This window comes from Cervus canadensis, chromosome 30, assembly GCF_019320065.1.
Source record: "Cervus canadensis isolate Bull #8, Minnesota chromosome 30, ASM1932006v1, whole genome shotgun sequence".
NCBI lineage: Eukaryota > Metazoa > Chordata > Mammalia > Artiodactyla > Cervidae > Cervus > Cervus canadensis.
Genome location: NC_057415.1, coordinates 27,842,149 through 27,858,985, shown reverse-complemented (window position 1 = coordinate 27,858,985; position 16,837 = coordinate 27,842,149). Strand labels below are relative to the sequence as shown.

At 35.3% G+C, this 16,837-nt stretch overlaps 1 protein-coding gene across 2 annotated transcripts in view; it reads right to left on the bottom strand.

Moving 5' to 3' along the window:
• Window positions 1-977: 977 nt before the first annotated feature.
• Window positions 978-16,837, bottom strand: part of TMEM38B (transmembrane protein 38B) — a 61,494-nt gene continuing 45,634 nt past the window's right edge. For both annotated transcript variants that reach the window (XM_043452962.1, XM_043452963.1), the window contains one exon: window positions 978-2,886. In XM_043452962.1, the coding sequence (XP_043308897.1) occupies window positions 2,671-2,886 (216 nt within the window). In that variant the 3' untranslated portion in view covers window positions 978-2,670. The remainder of the gene's footprint in view (window positions 2,887-16,837) is intronic.

The window sequence follows — 16,837 nt, the reverse complement described above, 5'->3', positions numbered from 1 at the left end:
TCAACTAAGTAAAGAATGACCTTGCACTTAACACAGATGTCTGCCTGACTTATTCCCCCACTTCCTCTCCAGTAAAATACAATTTTAACAGAAAGGCCTTTCTAACTCCTACTTAACCAGTACCCCCAGCTCTCTCACTTTCTGTCCTTGGGTCCTGCTTAATATATATTCATAACCTTTAGTATTACCACAGGAACATATCTGTTTGCTTATTCCATGTCTCACCACCAGTAAAATGTAAACAAGAAAGCAGTAGGGGGAGAGATGATATTCTTGAACATGTTATTCCACCTCTAATGTATCACTCATTTGCGATCAACTTGTGATCTGTGGTAGATTTTAACAGAATAATGTACGCCTTAAAGGAATAGACCAAAAAAAAAAAACCACCAAAGAGGGAAAGTCTCTCCTCTTCTCTCCATATTTTGCTTTCTGCCTACAGGAAAGCTGGAATTTCCCTGAAGTCCATTCACTCCACGTTATCTGTGGAGTCCCTCACCAGCCATTACACCCTCATCAAGGAACAGTGACTAATCTGATAAATCGGAGTTTGATATTAATTTGGCCTTATTTCACTAGAGGGTGAGATCACTGAGTTAAGCCAGCCCGTGTTCTTGCCAGTTTCTCGTCTCCTCTTATTTAAGAAAACCTACCAGACCTTAATTTTCTCAGTGCTACCTGTCTGTCTGTGTGAAGCAGGCCCACAGGCTTCATTCATATTACATGTTGGGTAAGGAATGTAACAATCTGCTTTGCAAATCCAGTCAAGTCTCTGCAGGCAGCATGAATAGTGGGAGGTTTCAGGCCTAAGCCATGTCCTCCAGTAGAGCTCTTAAAAATCTTGAATTAAAGGTTATGGATACTTGAAAAGATTAATAAAGTCTGTATATCTCATGCAGACAGTAATATTTGGATATATATCAAATCAACCAAAAGGCCACAGGAGCTATATACTCCTATATCAAGAAAAATAGAAAGAAACATAAAAATAATAATTTATTGCAATAAGTTTATCTTTAATACAAGTGTAAAATAAGATTCCTGCCATTTCAATTACAGTGAAACCCAAACTTCAAAACTAAGCCAGTAATTAGCAACATTTTAATTCTGAAAAGTTAACTATAAAAGTATCAAATATAACACAGAACCCTTAAATATTTCATGACTTTTCAGAATATTAAAAAATTAACTATTAAAAAATTAACTTCTTATCATTCCAAAGTTATCAAAGGTCCTCCCCCTCAAAACAAACTTTCTTAGCAAGTATAGTACCTGCTGGTGTTTATATATATATTTTTAAAAATTTTAAAAACCAAGACTTCCAAATTGAGTATGATTTGAATATTTCTATGTCATCCAAAAATGCTTGATACATACTAACTCTATGCAGGCTCATGGTCTTAGCAGAAGAACTCATGTCAGTCACAAAGTTTTTAAAATTATAACTGGACTTTTAAACTATAAAATAAAGTTTAACATTATTTAATAACTTTTCTACTTATTATTATATTATTGTAATTATTTTTGCCAATAGGTACAAAATGTAACGTCATCATTCTTTACTCAAGTAGACTACTACCATACAAGATTTTAGTTTGTTTCTTCTTAGTTAGCTGGATGCTGTCAGATGCCCGAGGTCAATTCTCATTAGAGCTGAGTATTTACACATAAGGGTAACTAGTTTTAATGTAAAATAAAATTAGTAATATATGTACATGTACATTAAAACATAACAAACATATGTAAAACTAGTAAGAGACATTCAACTAGAAAACTGAGAAGTACTCATAAGAAAGTAAACATTAAGGTAAATTTTTTAAATTTAAATAATCCTTAAGAATATACAAAATGCTGTGAAGAATTTCTCCCACAGTTAAAACTACTGTGTTTTAAGGAGAGAGGAAAAAAATAAGCTCCTCAAAACTTACAAAGCAACATGGACTTAGTAACTTATTAAAAATTATGCCCCTGATTTTGAGAAAAAAGAAATAGTACAAACAAGGGCATGAAACACACTTAAGATTATGACTAATAATATTCTATTCTCACTGAAAAATGCTAGTAGAAAACAATTAAATTTCAGATATTTCCATTTAATGTGGGCAAAAAATAACAATGTTCATTTCTGAGATATAAGCTAGTAATTTATTTTCATTCATAATATAAAGTGATTTAGGTAAAGTTTACTCTTCCCAGTACTCAAAATTAAACAAGAACTGTTTTTCATATCTAGGAATTATAATGGTAATGTGAAAATAAAAGTTTAATTTTGCTAAACTAAAACTCAAATAGATTCAAATAAAAATTTATGAAAATATCTAGATTAAACAATAAGACTTTAATTTTTGTTATTTTGCAATGACAGTAGGTTTACTTTTTCGAACATTTTTTAAAAATACAGTCTTCTTTTATCCATATAAAACTTTTAAAAATCACAATAGAATCTTTTATATGTAACTTAGAAAAACAATTTCACATGATATACTCATAACACTCAGAAAATTACAATCCAGAAAGGGACAGTCTCCCTGAAACAGAAAGAAGTTCTTTCTTTTTGTCACCTCCAATTCTTATATATAATCTTTATTTACATCATTTACAAGAAATATTTATCACAATCTGACAGGTAGATAAGAAAATTTTTTGCTTTCTAAAGCTCATCAAGTGAATTTACTCAGTCTTCTTACTATGTTTCTTTTTAACTTTCTCTGAAGCATTAGCTACAGGTTTTGAGGTAGATGAACCAGTACCATTGAAAGATGCTTTTGTTTCACTTTTCTTTTCACAGGGTAAAAACTGCTGCTGCCAGCCAAACAGCATCCGACTCAATGTATCTTCAAAACAAGCAAAAGGCATAAGAGCAGTCTCTGTAATCATCATGGTTATCTGAAAAAAAAAAGTTCAATTTTGAATTTAAATACAAATGTCTTCTGTTTCCCTAAATTGAAAGGAGAAAGTGAGAAGAGGAAAAGATTCAAAACACATTTTTTTACTGAGGTATAACTGACATATAACAGTATACTAGTTTCAGGAGTACAACACAATGGTTCAATATTTATATATAAAGTGAAATAACCACCAGAGTAAGTCTAGATAACATTCTTCATCATGCACAGTTACATATACACACAATTTTTTTATGTGATGAGAACTTTTAAGAGCTACTCTCTTAATGACTTTCAAATATTACAACAGTTACCATGCTACACATTACACACTTGATGACTTATTTGTTTATAACTGAAAGTTTGGAACTTTTGACTCCCTTTAACCTATTTCACCAAGCCTCACCACCCCTAACCCCCACCTTTTGGCAACAACTAATCTGTTCTCTGTATCTATGAGCTTGGATTTTTTTAAATTTGAGATTCCACATATAAATGAAATCATAGTGTATTTGTCTGTCTCATTTTTTCACCTGGCATAATGCCCACTTATGATGATAAATGTGGGCTTGCCATATATAACCTCTATTATGTTGAGGTACATACCATCTATACCCATTTTTTTATTGTAAGTGGACGTGGAATTCTGTCAAATGCTTTTACTGCCTCTATTGAGAATTATATGATTTTTATCCTTCATTTTGTTAATGTGATTTATCAATTCATTTGCAGATGATGAACCATTCTTGCATCCCTGGAATTAATCCCACTTGATCACAGTGTGTAATTTCTTTAATGTATTGTTGAACCTGGTCTGCTAATATTTTGTTGGTTTCTGCATCTATGCTCATCAGGGATACTGCCCTGTAATTTTCTTTTCTTGCAGCATCCTTGTCTGATTTTGGTGTCAGGGTAATATAATGCTGGCCTTATAAAATGAGTTTGGACGCATTCCATCATTTTCTTATTTTTGGAAGAGTTTGAGAAGGAATGGTATTAATTCTTTTAATGTCTGGTAGAATTCACCAGCAAAACTGTCTGGTCCTGGACTTTTGTTGGGAGGTTTCTGATTTCTGATACAATCTCCTTACTAGTAACTGGTCTGTTCAGATTTTCTATTTCTTTGTGATTCAGTCTTGGTAGGTTATATGTTTCTAGAAATATATCCATTTCTTCTAGCTTGTCCACTTTGTTGGCATATAAGTGCACACAGTAACACAGTAGTTTTTTACAATCCCTTGTATTTTTGTGGTATCAGTTGTAATGTCCTCTTTCGTTTCTAACTGAATCCATGAGTTCTTTTTCTTTCTTGGTGATTCTAACTAAAGGTTTGTTCATCTTGTTTATCTTTTCAAAGAACCATCTCTTACCCTGATCTCTTCTATTGTCCTCTTAGCTTGTATTTCATTTATTTCCACTCTGTTACTTCCTTGCTTCTACTACCTTTGGGCTTCATTTGTTCTTCTTTTTCTACTTCCTTTAGGTATAAAGTTAGGTTGTTTGTGATTTTTCTCATTTCTTGAGGTAGGCATTTATCACTATGAACTTTCCTCTTAAAACTGCTTTTGCTACATTCCGTAAGATTCGAATGTTGTATTTCTAGTTTTGTTTCAAAGTACTTTTTTTTTTTAAATTTCTTCACTGATCTCTTCATTGACTCTCCGCTTGTTCTATAGTATTCTGTTTAATTCCCACATGTCTGTGATTTTTCCAGTTTTCTTCTTGTAAATGAATTTCTAGTTTCATATTATTCTGGTAGAAAAAGATTCTTGATATGATTTTCATCTTTTTAAATTTATTAAGACTTGTTTTATGATCTAACATATGATGAACCCTGGATAATAGGCCATGTGTACATCAGAATAAAATGTATTGTGTTGCTTTTGGATGGAATGTCCTATCTAATCTGTAGTTAAGTCCATCTGAGGCAACGTTAAGTCCTTTGAGGCAATGTTTCCTTCTTGATTTTCCATCTAGTAATCTATCCATTACTGTAAGTGAAGAGCCTTTAATAAAAGTCCCCTACTATCACTGTTTTGCTGTATATTTCTCTTTACAAAGTGTTAGTTGCTCAGTTGTGTCTGACTGTTTGCAACCCCGTGGACTGAAGTCCACCAGGCTCCTCTGTCCATGGAATTTTCCAAGCAAGAATACTGGAGTGGGTAGCTATTTTCTTTTTCCAGTGAATTTTCCTGACTCAGGGATCGAGCCCAGGTCTCCCATATTGCAGGCAGATTCTTTACTGCCTGAGCCACCAGGGAAGCCCCCTATTTCTCTTTAGGTCTGTTATTATTTGCTTTATATATTTATGTAGATACACAAATATCTGTAACCAAAGGACATGAATTTAAGTAAACTCTGGGAGATAGTGAAGGACAAGGAAGTCTGGCATGCTGCAGTTCATGGGGTCTCAAAGAATTGGACAAACTTAGCAAATGAACAACAACAAAACATTTGCAAATGTTATATATCCTGTTAGACTGACCCCTTTATCATTACTTACTACCCTTCTTTCTAATTAGTCTTTTTTTTTTTAAGTCTATTTTATCTGATATAAGCAGAGCTACGCCAACTTTCTTTGGGCTTTCATTTGCAGAAAATACATTTTTCCATCCCTTCACTTTCTGTCTGTTTCTCTCCTTACACCTGAAGTGAATATCTTGCAGGCAACACAGAAATGGGACTGACTTTTTTTATCCATTCAGTCACTCTATGTATTCTAAGTAGAGAACTTAGTTTGCATTTAAATAATTAATAAGTATGTGAACGCTTGTGTGCTAAGGCTTCAGCTATGTCCTACTCTCTGCGACCCTACTTACTGTCATTTAGTTAACTGTCTCCTGGCTGTTTTGTAGTTCCTCTCTGGAACTTTCATTCCTTGCTCTCTTCTCTTATGGCTTGATGACTTTCTTTAGAATGCTTACTTTCTCATCATCTTTTTTGTATTTATCATGAGACTTTCATATAGCAACTTACATAAATAACAGTCTACTTTAAGTTGACAACAACTTAAATGCATTTTAAAGCTTTATATTTTTACTCTTCCCCTCAACATTTTTTGTTTTTGATATTATATTTCACATCTTTTTATCTTGCATGTATTCCCTCATTGCTGTAGTTATAGTTTTACTACTTTTATTTTTTAAGATTCATACTAGCTTTTTAAGTGATTAGGCTACTGCCTTTCCTATATATTTATTCTTCTTTACCAGTGAGATTCATATTTTCATGTTTTGTTGTTACTAATTAGCATCCTTTTCTTTAAGCTTAAAGAAGTCCCTTTAATACTTCTTGTAAGGCCAATGTAGTGGTGATGAACTCCTTTAGCTTTTGCTTGTCTGGAAAAATTCTTTAACTCTCCTCTAATTTTTAATGTAACTCTGCCAGGTAGAATAATCTAGACTGGAATTTTTTTCCCCTCAGTAATTTGAATATATCATGCTACTCCCTTCTTGCCTGCAAATTTTCTGTTGGAAAAATCTGCTCATAGTCTTATGGGGGTTTCTTTATACATAACACATTGTTTTTCTCTTGCTGCTTTTAAGAATCTCTCTTTTGCCTTAAACTTTTGCCATTTTAATTATAATGTTCACTTCCCTGGTGGTCCACTGGTTAAGAATCTGCCTGCAAATGCAGGGGCCACAGGTTTCACTCCTTGGTCCAGGAAGATCTCACATGGAAGCTGCCACATGCCATGAACAGCTAAGCCCATATGTCACAGAATACTGAAGCCAGCACGCTCTAGGGCCCGTGCTCCACAAGAGAAGCCACCTCAATGAGAAGCCCACACGCTGCAATCAAGGGTAGTCCCTACTCGCCACAACTGAGAAAGCCTGAGCACAGCAACGAAGACCCAGTGCAACCATAAATCAATTAATATTTTTAAAAAGAATCATCAATTATAATGTGTCTTGGTGTGGGTCTCTTTGGGGTCCTCTTATGTGGAACACTCTAGGCTTCCTGGATCTTCATGTCTGTTTTCTTCCCCAAATTAGGTAAGTTTTCAGGCATTATTTCTTCAAATAATTCTTCTGCCCCTTCCTCTCTCCTATCTCCTTCTGGGAGCCCTGTTAACGTGAACGTTAGTCCTTCTGAGATTGTTCCATAAATTCCCGAAGTTATCTTCACTTTCTTTTGTTCTTCTTCCTTTTAGCAGCTCTCAGTGGGTGAGGTCTACTGCCCGGTCTTTAAGTTCACTGATCCTTTTTGCTTCCATCTGGTCTGCTGTTGTACCCCTGTAGTAAATGTCTTAGTTCAGTTATTACAGTCTTCAGCTCTGTGACTCTAGTACTTTCTTGTATTTCCTATTTTCTATATTGAAGTTCTCTGTTCAGAAGGCATTCTTAATTTAATCTTCAGGAGAAGCAAATTAAGCTAGATTCTAAGAAAAAAAATTCTGTTCTTTATAACTTTACACTTAACTAACGGAAAAGAACACAACTCCTTAACAATAATAAAAGATACATTTGTGAGTGCCAAATGAGGAGCATAAGCAAAAAAAAAAAGAATACATTTAGTAACAAAAGAAAATAAGAAGACAAAATATCATTTACAGTCTACACCAAATGACCAATAGCTATTATTACTATGCACTTAACATGTGCTAGAGCTGTGTGATACTTTATTCTATTTAAATGTAATCTAAAAACTACTCTATCATTACTCTCATCATAAAGATGTAGAACTCAGGTTCTGACATTTTAAGTAACTTGTTCAAAGTCACAGAGCTAATCAGTGATAAAAGAGTTTAGAACACTCAGATTTTTTTTTTCATTTATTTTATTAGTTGGAGGCTAATTACTTTACAATATTGTAGTGGTTTTTGCCATACATTGACATGAATCAGCCATGGATTTACATGTGTTCCCCATCCCAATCCCCCCTCCCGCCTCCGTCTCCATCCCATCCCTCTGGGTCTTCCCAGTGCACCAGCCCTGAGCACTTGTCTCATGCATCCAACCTGGGCTGGTGATCTGTTTCACCCTTGATAGTATACTTGTTTCAATGCTGTTCTCTCTGAACATCCCACCCTCGCCTTCTCCCACAGAGTCCAAAAGTCTGTTCTGTACATCTGTGTCTCTTTTTCTGTTTTGCATATAGGGTTATCATTACCATCTTTTTAAATTCCATATATATGCATTGTATACTGTATTGGTCTTTATCTTTCTAGCTTACTTCACTCTGTATAATGGGCTCCAGTTCCATCCATCTCATTAGAACTGATTCAAATGAATTCTCTTTAATGGCTGAGTAATATTCCATTGTGTATATGTACCACAGCTTCCTTATCCATTCGTCTGCTGATGGACATCTAGGTTGCTTCCATGTCCTGGCTATTGTAAACAGTGCTGCGATGAACATTGGGGTGCATGTGTCTCTCTCGGATCTGGTTTCCTCAGTGTGTATGCCCAGAAGTGGGATTGCTGGGTCATATGGCAGTTCTATTTCCAGTTTTTTAAGGAATCTCCACACTGTTCTTCACAGTGGCTGTACTAGTGTACATTCCCACCAACAGTGTAAGAGGGTTCCCTTTTCTCCACACCCTCTCCAGCATTTATTGCTTGTAGACTTTTGGATAGCAGCCATTCTGACTGGCGTGGAACACTCAGATTTTGACTTCAATCGCTAAATATACTGCAGTCTGCCACTATCTAAAGTCACAGTCTTCCAGTAAAGTATAGAATAGTGCCAGTAGGGAGGAATATACTCAGTCTTTAGCCATCCAAAATTTTCCATATATAAATTGAGATAGTGAGAGGTAGAATGGAGAGAGGTACCAACCTATTATCTGGCAAAATATACAATGTTCAGAGATATTTAGATTTGCTCAAGAAATCATCATGGAACCAAAATGAATCTGGCAGAACTTTATGATTCAGAAAGGTTCCAAAAAGTCTATGAATTTCCAAGAGTCAATTCCTCCAGCAGATCGCAGATAATGAATCAAACTAGGTATTTTTTGGAATTAAATATTCACAAGAGGTACCTATATAATCAGCTTTCTTAAGGACAATGGAATCAAGAGTAAATTCCTAGTATCTGCAATATAGTTTAGGTAGTGGGGAGCTGGAGACAAAGCAGGTGTCCATTACAAGAAGAATGTATAAGTAAAATAAACAGTGTAATTGTTAAAAGTAATAAATAATAAAGTCATATGGAAAAATTCTTGTATATTGTTAGATGAAAATGCTACAAAGAACAAAAGCTCTAACGTACTATCATTGATATTTAAAAATGCACACATACATAGCATTGTGAATGTACTAAACACCACTGAGTTGTAAAATTTTAAATAGCTGAGTTAGCTATGCCACTTTGACCTCAATAAAAATAAACAAATAAAAAATGAATACTTTTACTGCATGTACATAAACTACAGGCCAACCATGACTAAATAGCTTATATCAGACTAGTATCCCAACAGAATCAATATAAAAGACACAAATACATAAAGCAACAGTTAAAAGGCACTGGAGTACAACCAATACAGGTATAACCTGGTGGGATTGTGATCCCTAAAAGAAAGGAAGTTGAACAAAATGAGCTTCACATTTATCTTGGCATTTTCTTTTCAGGAGAGAACAACAGCTGAGAGGCCAAAGAGCTGAGCAGCCTGCCCCTTGATGCTGGGAAGACAGGTTGGAGTTCAAAGTCAGGCAAGATGGAGCTGCCCAGCAGTACAACTCAGGCTTAAACTGAGACTCCCAAAAGGATCACATTTTAGAAAGGCAAATCTGAACTACAATAGCACCAACAAAGCCTAAACTAACAGGATTTGTGCATTAAACTTGGCTGCCAAAAGAATGTTGAGTGTAATCCCTGACTTCAAAGATCTTACAGACTAGTCAGACAGGTAAGTAAATCAGTAATTATACAACAGCAATGGAGTAAGTGCAGTAACATACACTTTCCCAGAAATGTTAAGACATGGACTTGGAAGTCATTATGATATAAGTGAAAGGTAAAGGCATAAATATGAATGTGATCACCTAGAGAGAATATAAAATGAGAAGAGTCCAAATACAATGTTAACATCTGAATTTATGTAATTTACTGGTTAAGACCCAAGAAGAATTTCTTTAGATAAAATTATTCTTTAGAATAAACAGTTACAATGAGATGTACTACCGTAATTATTCTGGTCATAGCTTGACTTCAAGGACTGTCAACAAAATACAAAAGATTTCAGATCAAACAAGGGTCCACTGTCTGGAAAACAGCAATGTATTTTTATAAAATCCAGAAAAGAAGAGTGTCAGGAGCTAAAGTAATTCTTGAGAATGTGAACTATAGTTAAGTATTTTTCAAAGTCAAGTTTTAATAGAATTTCCACTCCCAGTAGACTCATCACTCAGCTGAGGAATACTGTTGACATAGAAATTACTGCTGAGATAGACTTACGAGGTTCATGGACAGAATTCTGTGAATTCAGCCTCTTCTGAGGGCTTGATTCAGCAAGAGGACACAAATATAATGGTGACAAATGAAATGAACCCTTATTCTTCTACAAATAAAACATAAAACTCTCCCTATTCAGCAACTTATTAAAAGAAAAAGCATATTACCTAAATTAAATAGCATTTGACTTCACAGTCTCTAATTTAAAAAGGGAAGGAAACCAAAGAATCTAAAAACTTTAAAGATACTGATATTTAAACATATCCTAAAACATAAATTAATTCCACTAAAGAAATTGTTTGAAGCTCTTCCACATTCTTTATATCTCATTTTGATCATTTCAAAATATGCCCGGAAAAAATGTGATCTAAAATATAAGTTCCTCAAAGGCACAAACAGAACTCATATACTTTTATATCCTCTATAGTGCATAGCAATGAGAATAGAGTACAACGAATAAACACAACTTCTACATCACATGAATAATTCAAGGACTATTATATCTGTATAAGCAAAATTTGCGAAATTAACCTTTCTCTCCACCCAGAACATACTTCTTCCTGTCTCCATCTGCCCAAATTCAAATATTCTTTGCAGTATAACTGCAAGGTGTCTATTGCATTAAACCTTCTCCAACATCCTCTAATGAAGCTTCTAGAATATAGCACACTCAACCAGGTTTTCTGGTCACTCTATACTTCTTAATTGGTGATGTCATTCACTCAGACATTAATAATTATTAACCTGAATGACTATCAAATCTTCAGCTCCTCATTTTTATAAATCTCTTCAGTAAGCTGGGCAAGTAAATTGTTCATCTGGTAGTATAGCCTTAGATAAATAAGTATGAGATAATTAAACACAGAGAGACCTATGAAAGAACATTTTGGTCATTTATTAGTCAGTCACCAAATATATACTAAAAATCTACTTCAGGCACCAGACACAACACTAGGGACACAGTGATGAATAAAACAAACTTGGTCCCTATTCTCATGAAGTTTAAAAGCACAGTGCTTTGTATTTCTTCTTAGACAATAACATCTTGAACAAAGAGTCTGTGTCTTGTTCAAAGTTTATGTGTCCACTTGTATCCCCCAAAGAGCTTAATACCATTGTCCCTCATTCATGTATTCGACAATACTATACTATGTGAATAGTAAGTAATTGTTAGTCACACAGCCAAGTCTGATTCTTTGTGACCCCATGGACTGTAGCCCACCAGTCTCCTCTGTCATGGAATTCTCCAGGCAAGAATACTGGAGTGGGTTGCCATTTCCTTCTCCAGGGGCTCTGACTGACCTGAAGACACCTCTCAAAAGCATTCAGCATAACTGACCATCCCTTTAAATACCATCTCCTGGTTTTCAGCAGCTTCTTTCCAGTTTCTCACTCTAGATCTTCCTTATCTAAGTATCAGAAAAGTTCATGACTCTGTCCTTTCTCCTGTCTCTACCTTTTGTCCCTATGTAATGTAACTGCCTCCCTAAGATAATTTATAAAGCAAATACAACCTTAGTAAAATACCAACAAATTCTATTACGGAATTAGGGAAACTACCAGTAAAAGTTCATATCAATATACCAAAAAAGCTAGGAAAAAACTGAAAATAAACAAACATGCCAGAATATCCAGAAAAGATTGAAAACGAAAAAGTGCCCAGTTCTCCTTGTAAATAGGATACATAGAGATGATACCACCCTTATGGCAGAAAGCAAAGAAGAACTAAAGAGCCTCTTGATGAAAGTGAAAGAGGAGAGTGAAAAAGTTAACGTAAAGCTCAACATTCAGAAAACTAAGATCATGGCATTTGGTCCCATCACTTCATGGCAAATAGACAGGGAAACAACGGAAACAGTGACAGACTTCATTCTTTTGGGCTCCAAAATCACTGCAGATGGTGACTGCATCCTGGTAAAATCACTGCCATGAAATTAAAAGACGCTTGCTCTTTGGAAGAAAAGTTATAACCAACCTAGACAGCACATTAAAAAGCAGAGCCATTACTTTGCCAACAAAGGTCCGTCTAGTCAAAGCTATGGGTTTTCCAGTAGGAATGTATGGATGTGAGAGTTGGACTATAAAGAAAGCTGAGTGCCGAAGAATTGATGCTTTTGAACTGTGGTGTTGGAAAACACTCTCGAGAGTCCCTTGGACTGCAAGGAGATCCAATCAGTCCATCCTAAAGGAAATCAGTCCTGAATGTTCATTGGAAGGACTGATGCTGAAGCTGAAACTCCAGTACTTTGGCTACCTGCTGTGAAGAACTGACTCATTAGCAAAGACCCTGATGCTAAGAAAGATTGAAGGCAGGAGGAGAAGGGGACGACAGAGGATAAGATCATTGGATGGCATCACCGATTCAATGGACAAGAGTTAGAGCAAGCTCCGAGACTTGGTGATGGACAGGGAGGCCTGGCGTGCTGCAGTCCATGGGGTCACAAAGAGTTGGACACGACTAAGTGACTAGACTGAACTGAACTGAAGTCGGACTTTAATTTTTGCCAATCTAATAAACAAGAAATGGTATTTGAGTGTTATTTTCATTAATATATTCCCAAATAAGTGAGCCTCAAATGTTTTCATATGTTTAGCGGACACCTTCATATCTTTTCTATGTGAATTGGCTACTGATAAATTTCCTTTAATTTTTCTATTAGGTTTTTAATCCTTTATTCCTTAATTGTTTTTTAATGTTTGAGTGTTTATGAACTGCTGACTTTTCAGAGTTCTACAAGAGATATTTTTAAGGTTAAAATCTTGTTATGAAATATTTTTTCATGATAAAACATGTGAAACAGAGGGAATTTTTTTCTTTTTTTAAACTGAAGTATAGTTGATTTACAATGTCGTGTTACAGGAGATGGCAAGAGTGAATGTCGACATTTTAGGAATCAGCGAACTAAAATGGACAGGAATGGGTGCATTTAACTCAGATGACCATTATATCTACTACTGTGGGCAGGAATCCCTTAGAAGAAATGGACTAGCCATCATGGTCAACAAAAGAGTCCGAAAGGCAGTACTTGGATGCAATCCCCAAAGTGACAGAATGATCTCTGTTCGTTTCCAAGGCAAACCATTCAATATCCCGGTAATCCAAGTCTATGCCCCAACCAGTAATGCTGAAGAAGCTGAAGTTGAATGGTTCTATGAAGACCTACAAGACCTTTTAGAACTAACTGGTCCCATCACTTCATGGCAAATAGATGGGGAAACAGTAGAAACAGTGACAGACGTTATTTTTGGGGGCTCCAAAATCACTGCAGATGGTGATTGCAGCCATGAAATTAAAAGACACTCCTTGGAAGGAAAGTTATGACCAACCTAGACAGCATATTAAAAAGCAGAGACATTACTGTGTCAACAAAGGACTGTCTAGTCAAGGCTATGGTTTTTCCAGTGGTCATGTACAGATGTGAGTGTTGGACTGTGAAGAAAGCTGAGCGCCGAAGAATTGATGCTTCTGAACTGTGGTGTTGGAGAAGACTCTTGAGAGTCCCTTGGACTGCATGGAGATCCAACCAGTCCATCCCAAAGGAGATCAGTCCTCGGTGTTCATTGGAAGGACTGATGTTGAAGCTGAAACTCCCAATACTTTGGCCACCTGATGCGAAGAGCTAATGCATTTGAAAAGACCCTTATCTGGGAAAGATTGAGGGCAGGAGGAGAAGGGGACGACAGAAGATGGGATGGTTGGATGGCATCACCATCTCAATGGACATGGGTTTGGGTAGACTCCAGCAGTTGGTGATGGACAGGGAGGCCTGGTGTGCTGTTATTCATGGGGTCGCAAAGAGTCAGACACGACTGAGTGACTGAACTGAACTGAACTGAACTGAATAACCTAAAAGGGAAAAGAATCAGGAAAAGAATAATATATGAATATATATATATATATATATATATATATAAATAACCCTGTTGTACATCTGAAAAATGAAAACACTGTAAGTCGATTATACTTCAATAAAATTTTAAAAAACAGAAAACATGAAAGCAAAGGCCAAATTTTTCAAACTGATGAAACTAATAAACCTCTAGTTAGACCAATCTGAAACGAGAGAAAAAGATACAAATGATCAGTACCAGAAATGAAACTGGATACATCACTACAGACACAAAAAGGATAACAAAGAACTACTATTAACTACTATTAACAATTTCACGTTAACAAAATCAAAAGTTTAAATGGCACTTAAGAAATGAGTGTGGAGAAGGAAATGGCAACCCACTCCAATATTCTTGCCTGGAGAATTCCATGGAGAGAGAAGCCTGGTGGGCTCCAGTCCATGGGGTCACAAAGAGTCAGATACTATTGAGTGACTAACACACTTTCTCTCAGAATGCACTGCTCTTCCCACTTCATACCATTTCAACCTATATCAACCTCTTTATTTAGATGTCCATCATACACACACACACACACAAACGCATCTAAACACACACATCTAAAGCAAGCTTTTGTATGTAACTAGGTTTAACTAAACTGAGAGAAAATATGATTTACATGTTATCAAGAAAATAAAATTTAAACTGAATATAAGTATCCATGTTCTCTGGAGAAATAGGGAAAATTTGGACACTGAGTATTCAATAATGCCAAGGGATTATGCTTTGCTGCAAATGTGATAATAAAATTGTGGTTATTATATATATCAAGAGACCTTATCAACCTAGACTAACCTTTTTATTTAGACATCCATCATATGCCCGCACGTGCGCACCTCCGGACACACACACACCTTTTTTATGTAACTAGTTTCAATGAAACCGAGAAAAAATATAATTTACATATTATCCAAGCAACCGATTTTAAATTGAATATGGGCTTCCCTGGTGTCTCAGATGGTAAAGAATCTGCCTGCAGTGCAGGAGACCCAGGTTTGACCCCTGGGAGGGGAAGATTCCCATGAAGAAGGGAATGGCTACAAAAAAAAAGAAATGAGTGAAAAGTACAACTTACCAAAATGAACACAAATAAAATAGATAATGTGAACTGTCCTGTATCAAATGCCTAAAATAATGCCAAATCTACATAAACTCTTTCAGAGAGTAAAGAACTGAACATTTCTCAACCTATTTAATAAGTTTAGTCTTATGATGATACACAACCAGACAGATTACAAACAAAATACATTTCACGAACACAGTGGAAAAAAATATATTTGAAAAATATTAACAGATTGAATCTGACAATGCACAAAAAAATACATCATGACAAAGTGGGGTTTATGACAGAAATGAAAGGTTTATACAACATTTAAAAAAAATAAATCAGTATAATCCACTCTATTAACAGAACCAAACAAAAATTCTGGAGCTGAAGAACACACTAAACGAGACAGAAGAATGCATTAGAAAGCACTGGAAATAGAGCAAACCACGTGGAAGAGAGAATTAGTGAGCCTGAAGATAAAAATCTAGAAATGATAGAAGTAGAAGAGGAAAGAGACTCAAGATATTTTAAAAATAGGAAAATTCTATGAGAGAGATCTGACTCTTTTAGGAAGGGCAACATTAGGGTAATTGGTAACCCAGAAAGAAAAGAGAGGAAGAAGGGAACAGCTTATCTGTAACAAAAAAAATCAACAACTGAGAACTTCCAAAAGTTGGGGAAAGAACTAGATATTTAAATCCATGAAAAAATACCCAACTACCTCAATGCAAAAAGAGCTTTTTAAAGACATATTATATTAAAATTGTCAAAAGTCAGTCAAAGAAAGAATTCTTAACAAAGAATAGTAACCTGCAAGGGAACCCTCATTAGGCTATCAGTAGATTTCCCAGCAGAAATTCTATAGGCCAGGAGGAAGTAAAACGACATTCTCAAAATACTGAAACATTAAAAACTGTCAGCCAAGAATACTCTATCCAGTAAAGTTATCATTTGGTTTTGTTTGTTGCCAGACAAAAACTTGGGGAGTTTAACACTAGGGCTGCCTCACAAGAAATTTAACAAATACGGTAACAAACAGAATCAGAAAATTGCAACTCAACACCAAAATACTTTTTTTTTAAATTTAATTATAGCATTAAGGTTAAAGGGCAGAGGGAAAAGAAAAATAACTACAGCTATTTCAATATGGTAACAAATTCACAACATAAAATGGAAATCTGAGATAACAAAAACACAAAAGGAGAAGAAAAAAGAATAGAACTTACATAAGTAAATGAAGATAAAATGCTATCCATGGAAAAAGGATGATTTTATCTATGACGTGGTATTATCTATGATTTCATGTTAACCACAAAACATAAATCTAGAGTAAGACATGAAACAGAGAAAAAGAAGAAGCTGAGAAGAACATCATAGAAAACCACCAAACAAAATGGGAGACAGAAACACAAGGAGAATAAACAATGGAGATACAGAGCAATCAAAAAACAAAAGATAAAACAGCAGTACTAAGTCCTCCCCGAGCCACAATCACCCTAAACATTAATGAATTGAATTTACCAATCAAAAGACAGAGTAGCTGGATGAATTAAACAAGACCCAACCATATGTGCTCCAGAAGACTTACCTCAACTCCAAAGACAAATGTAGGCTT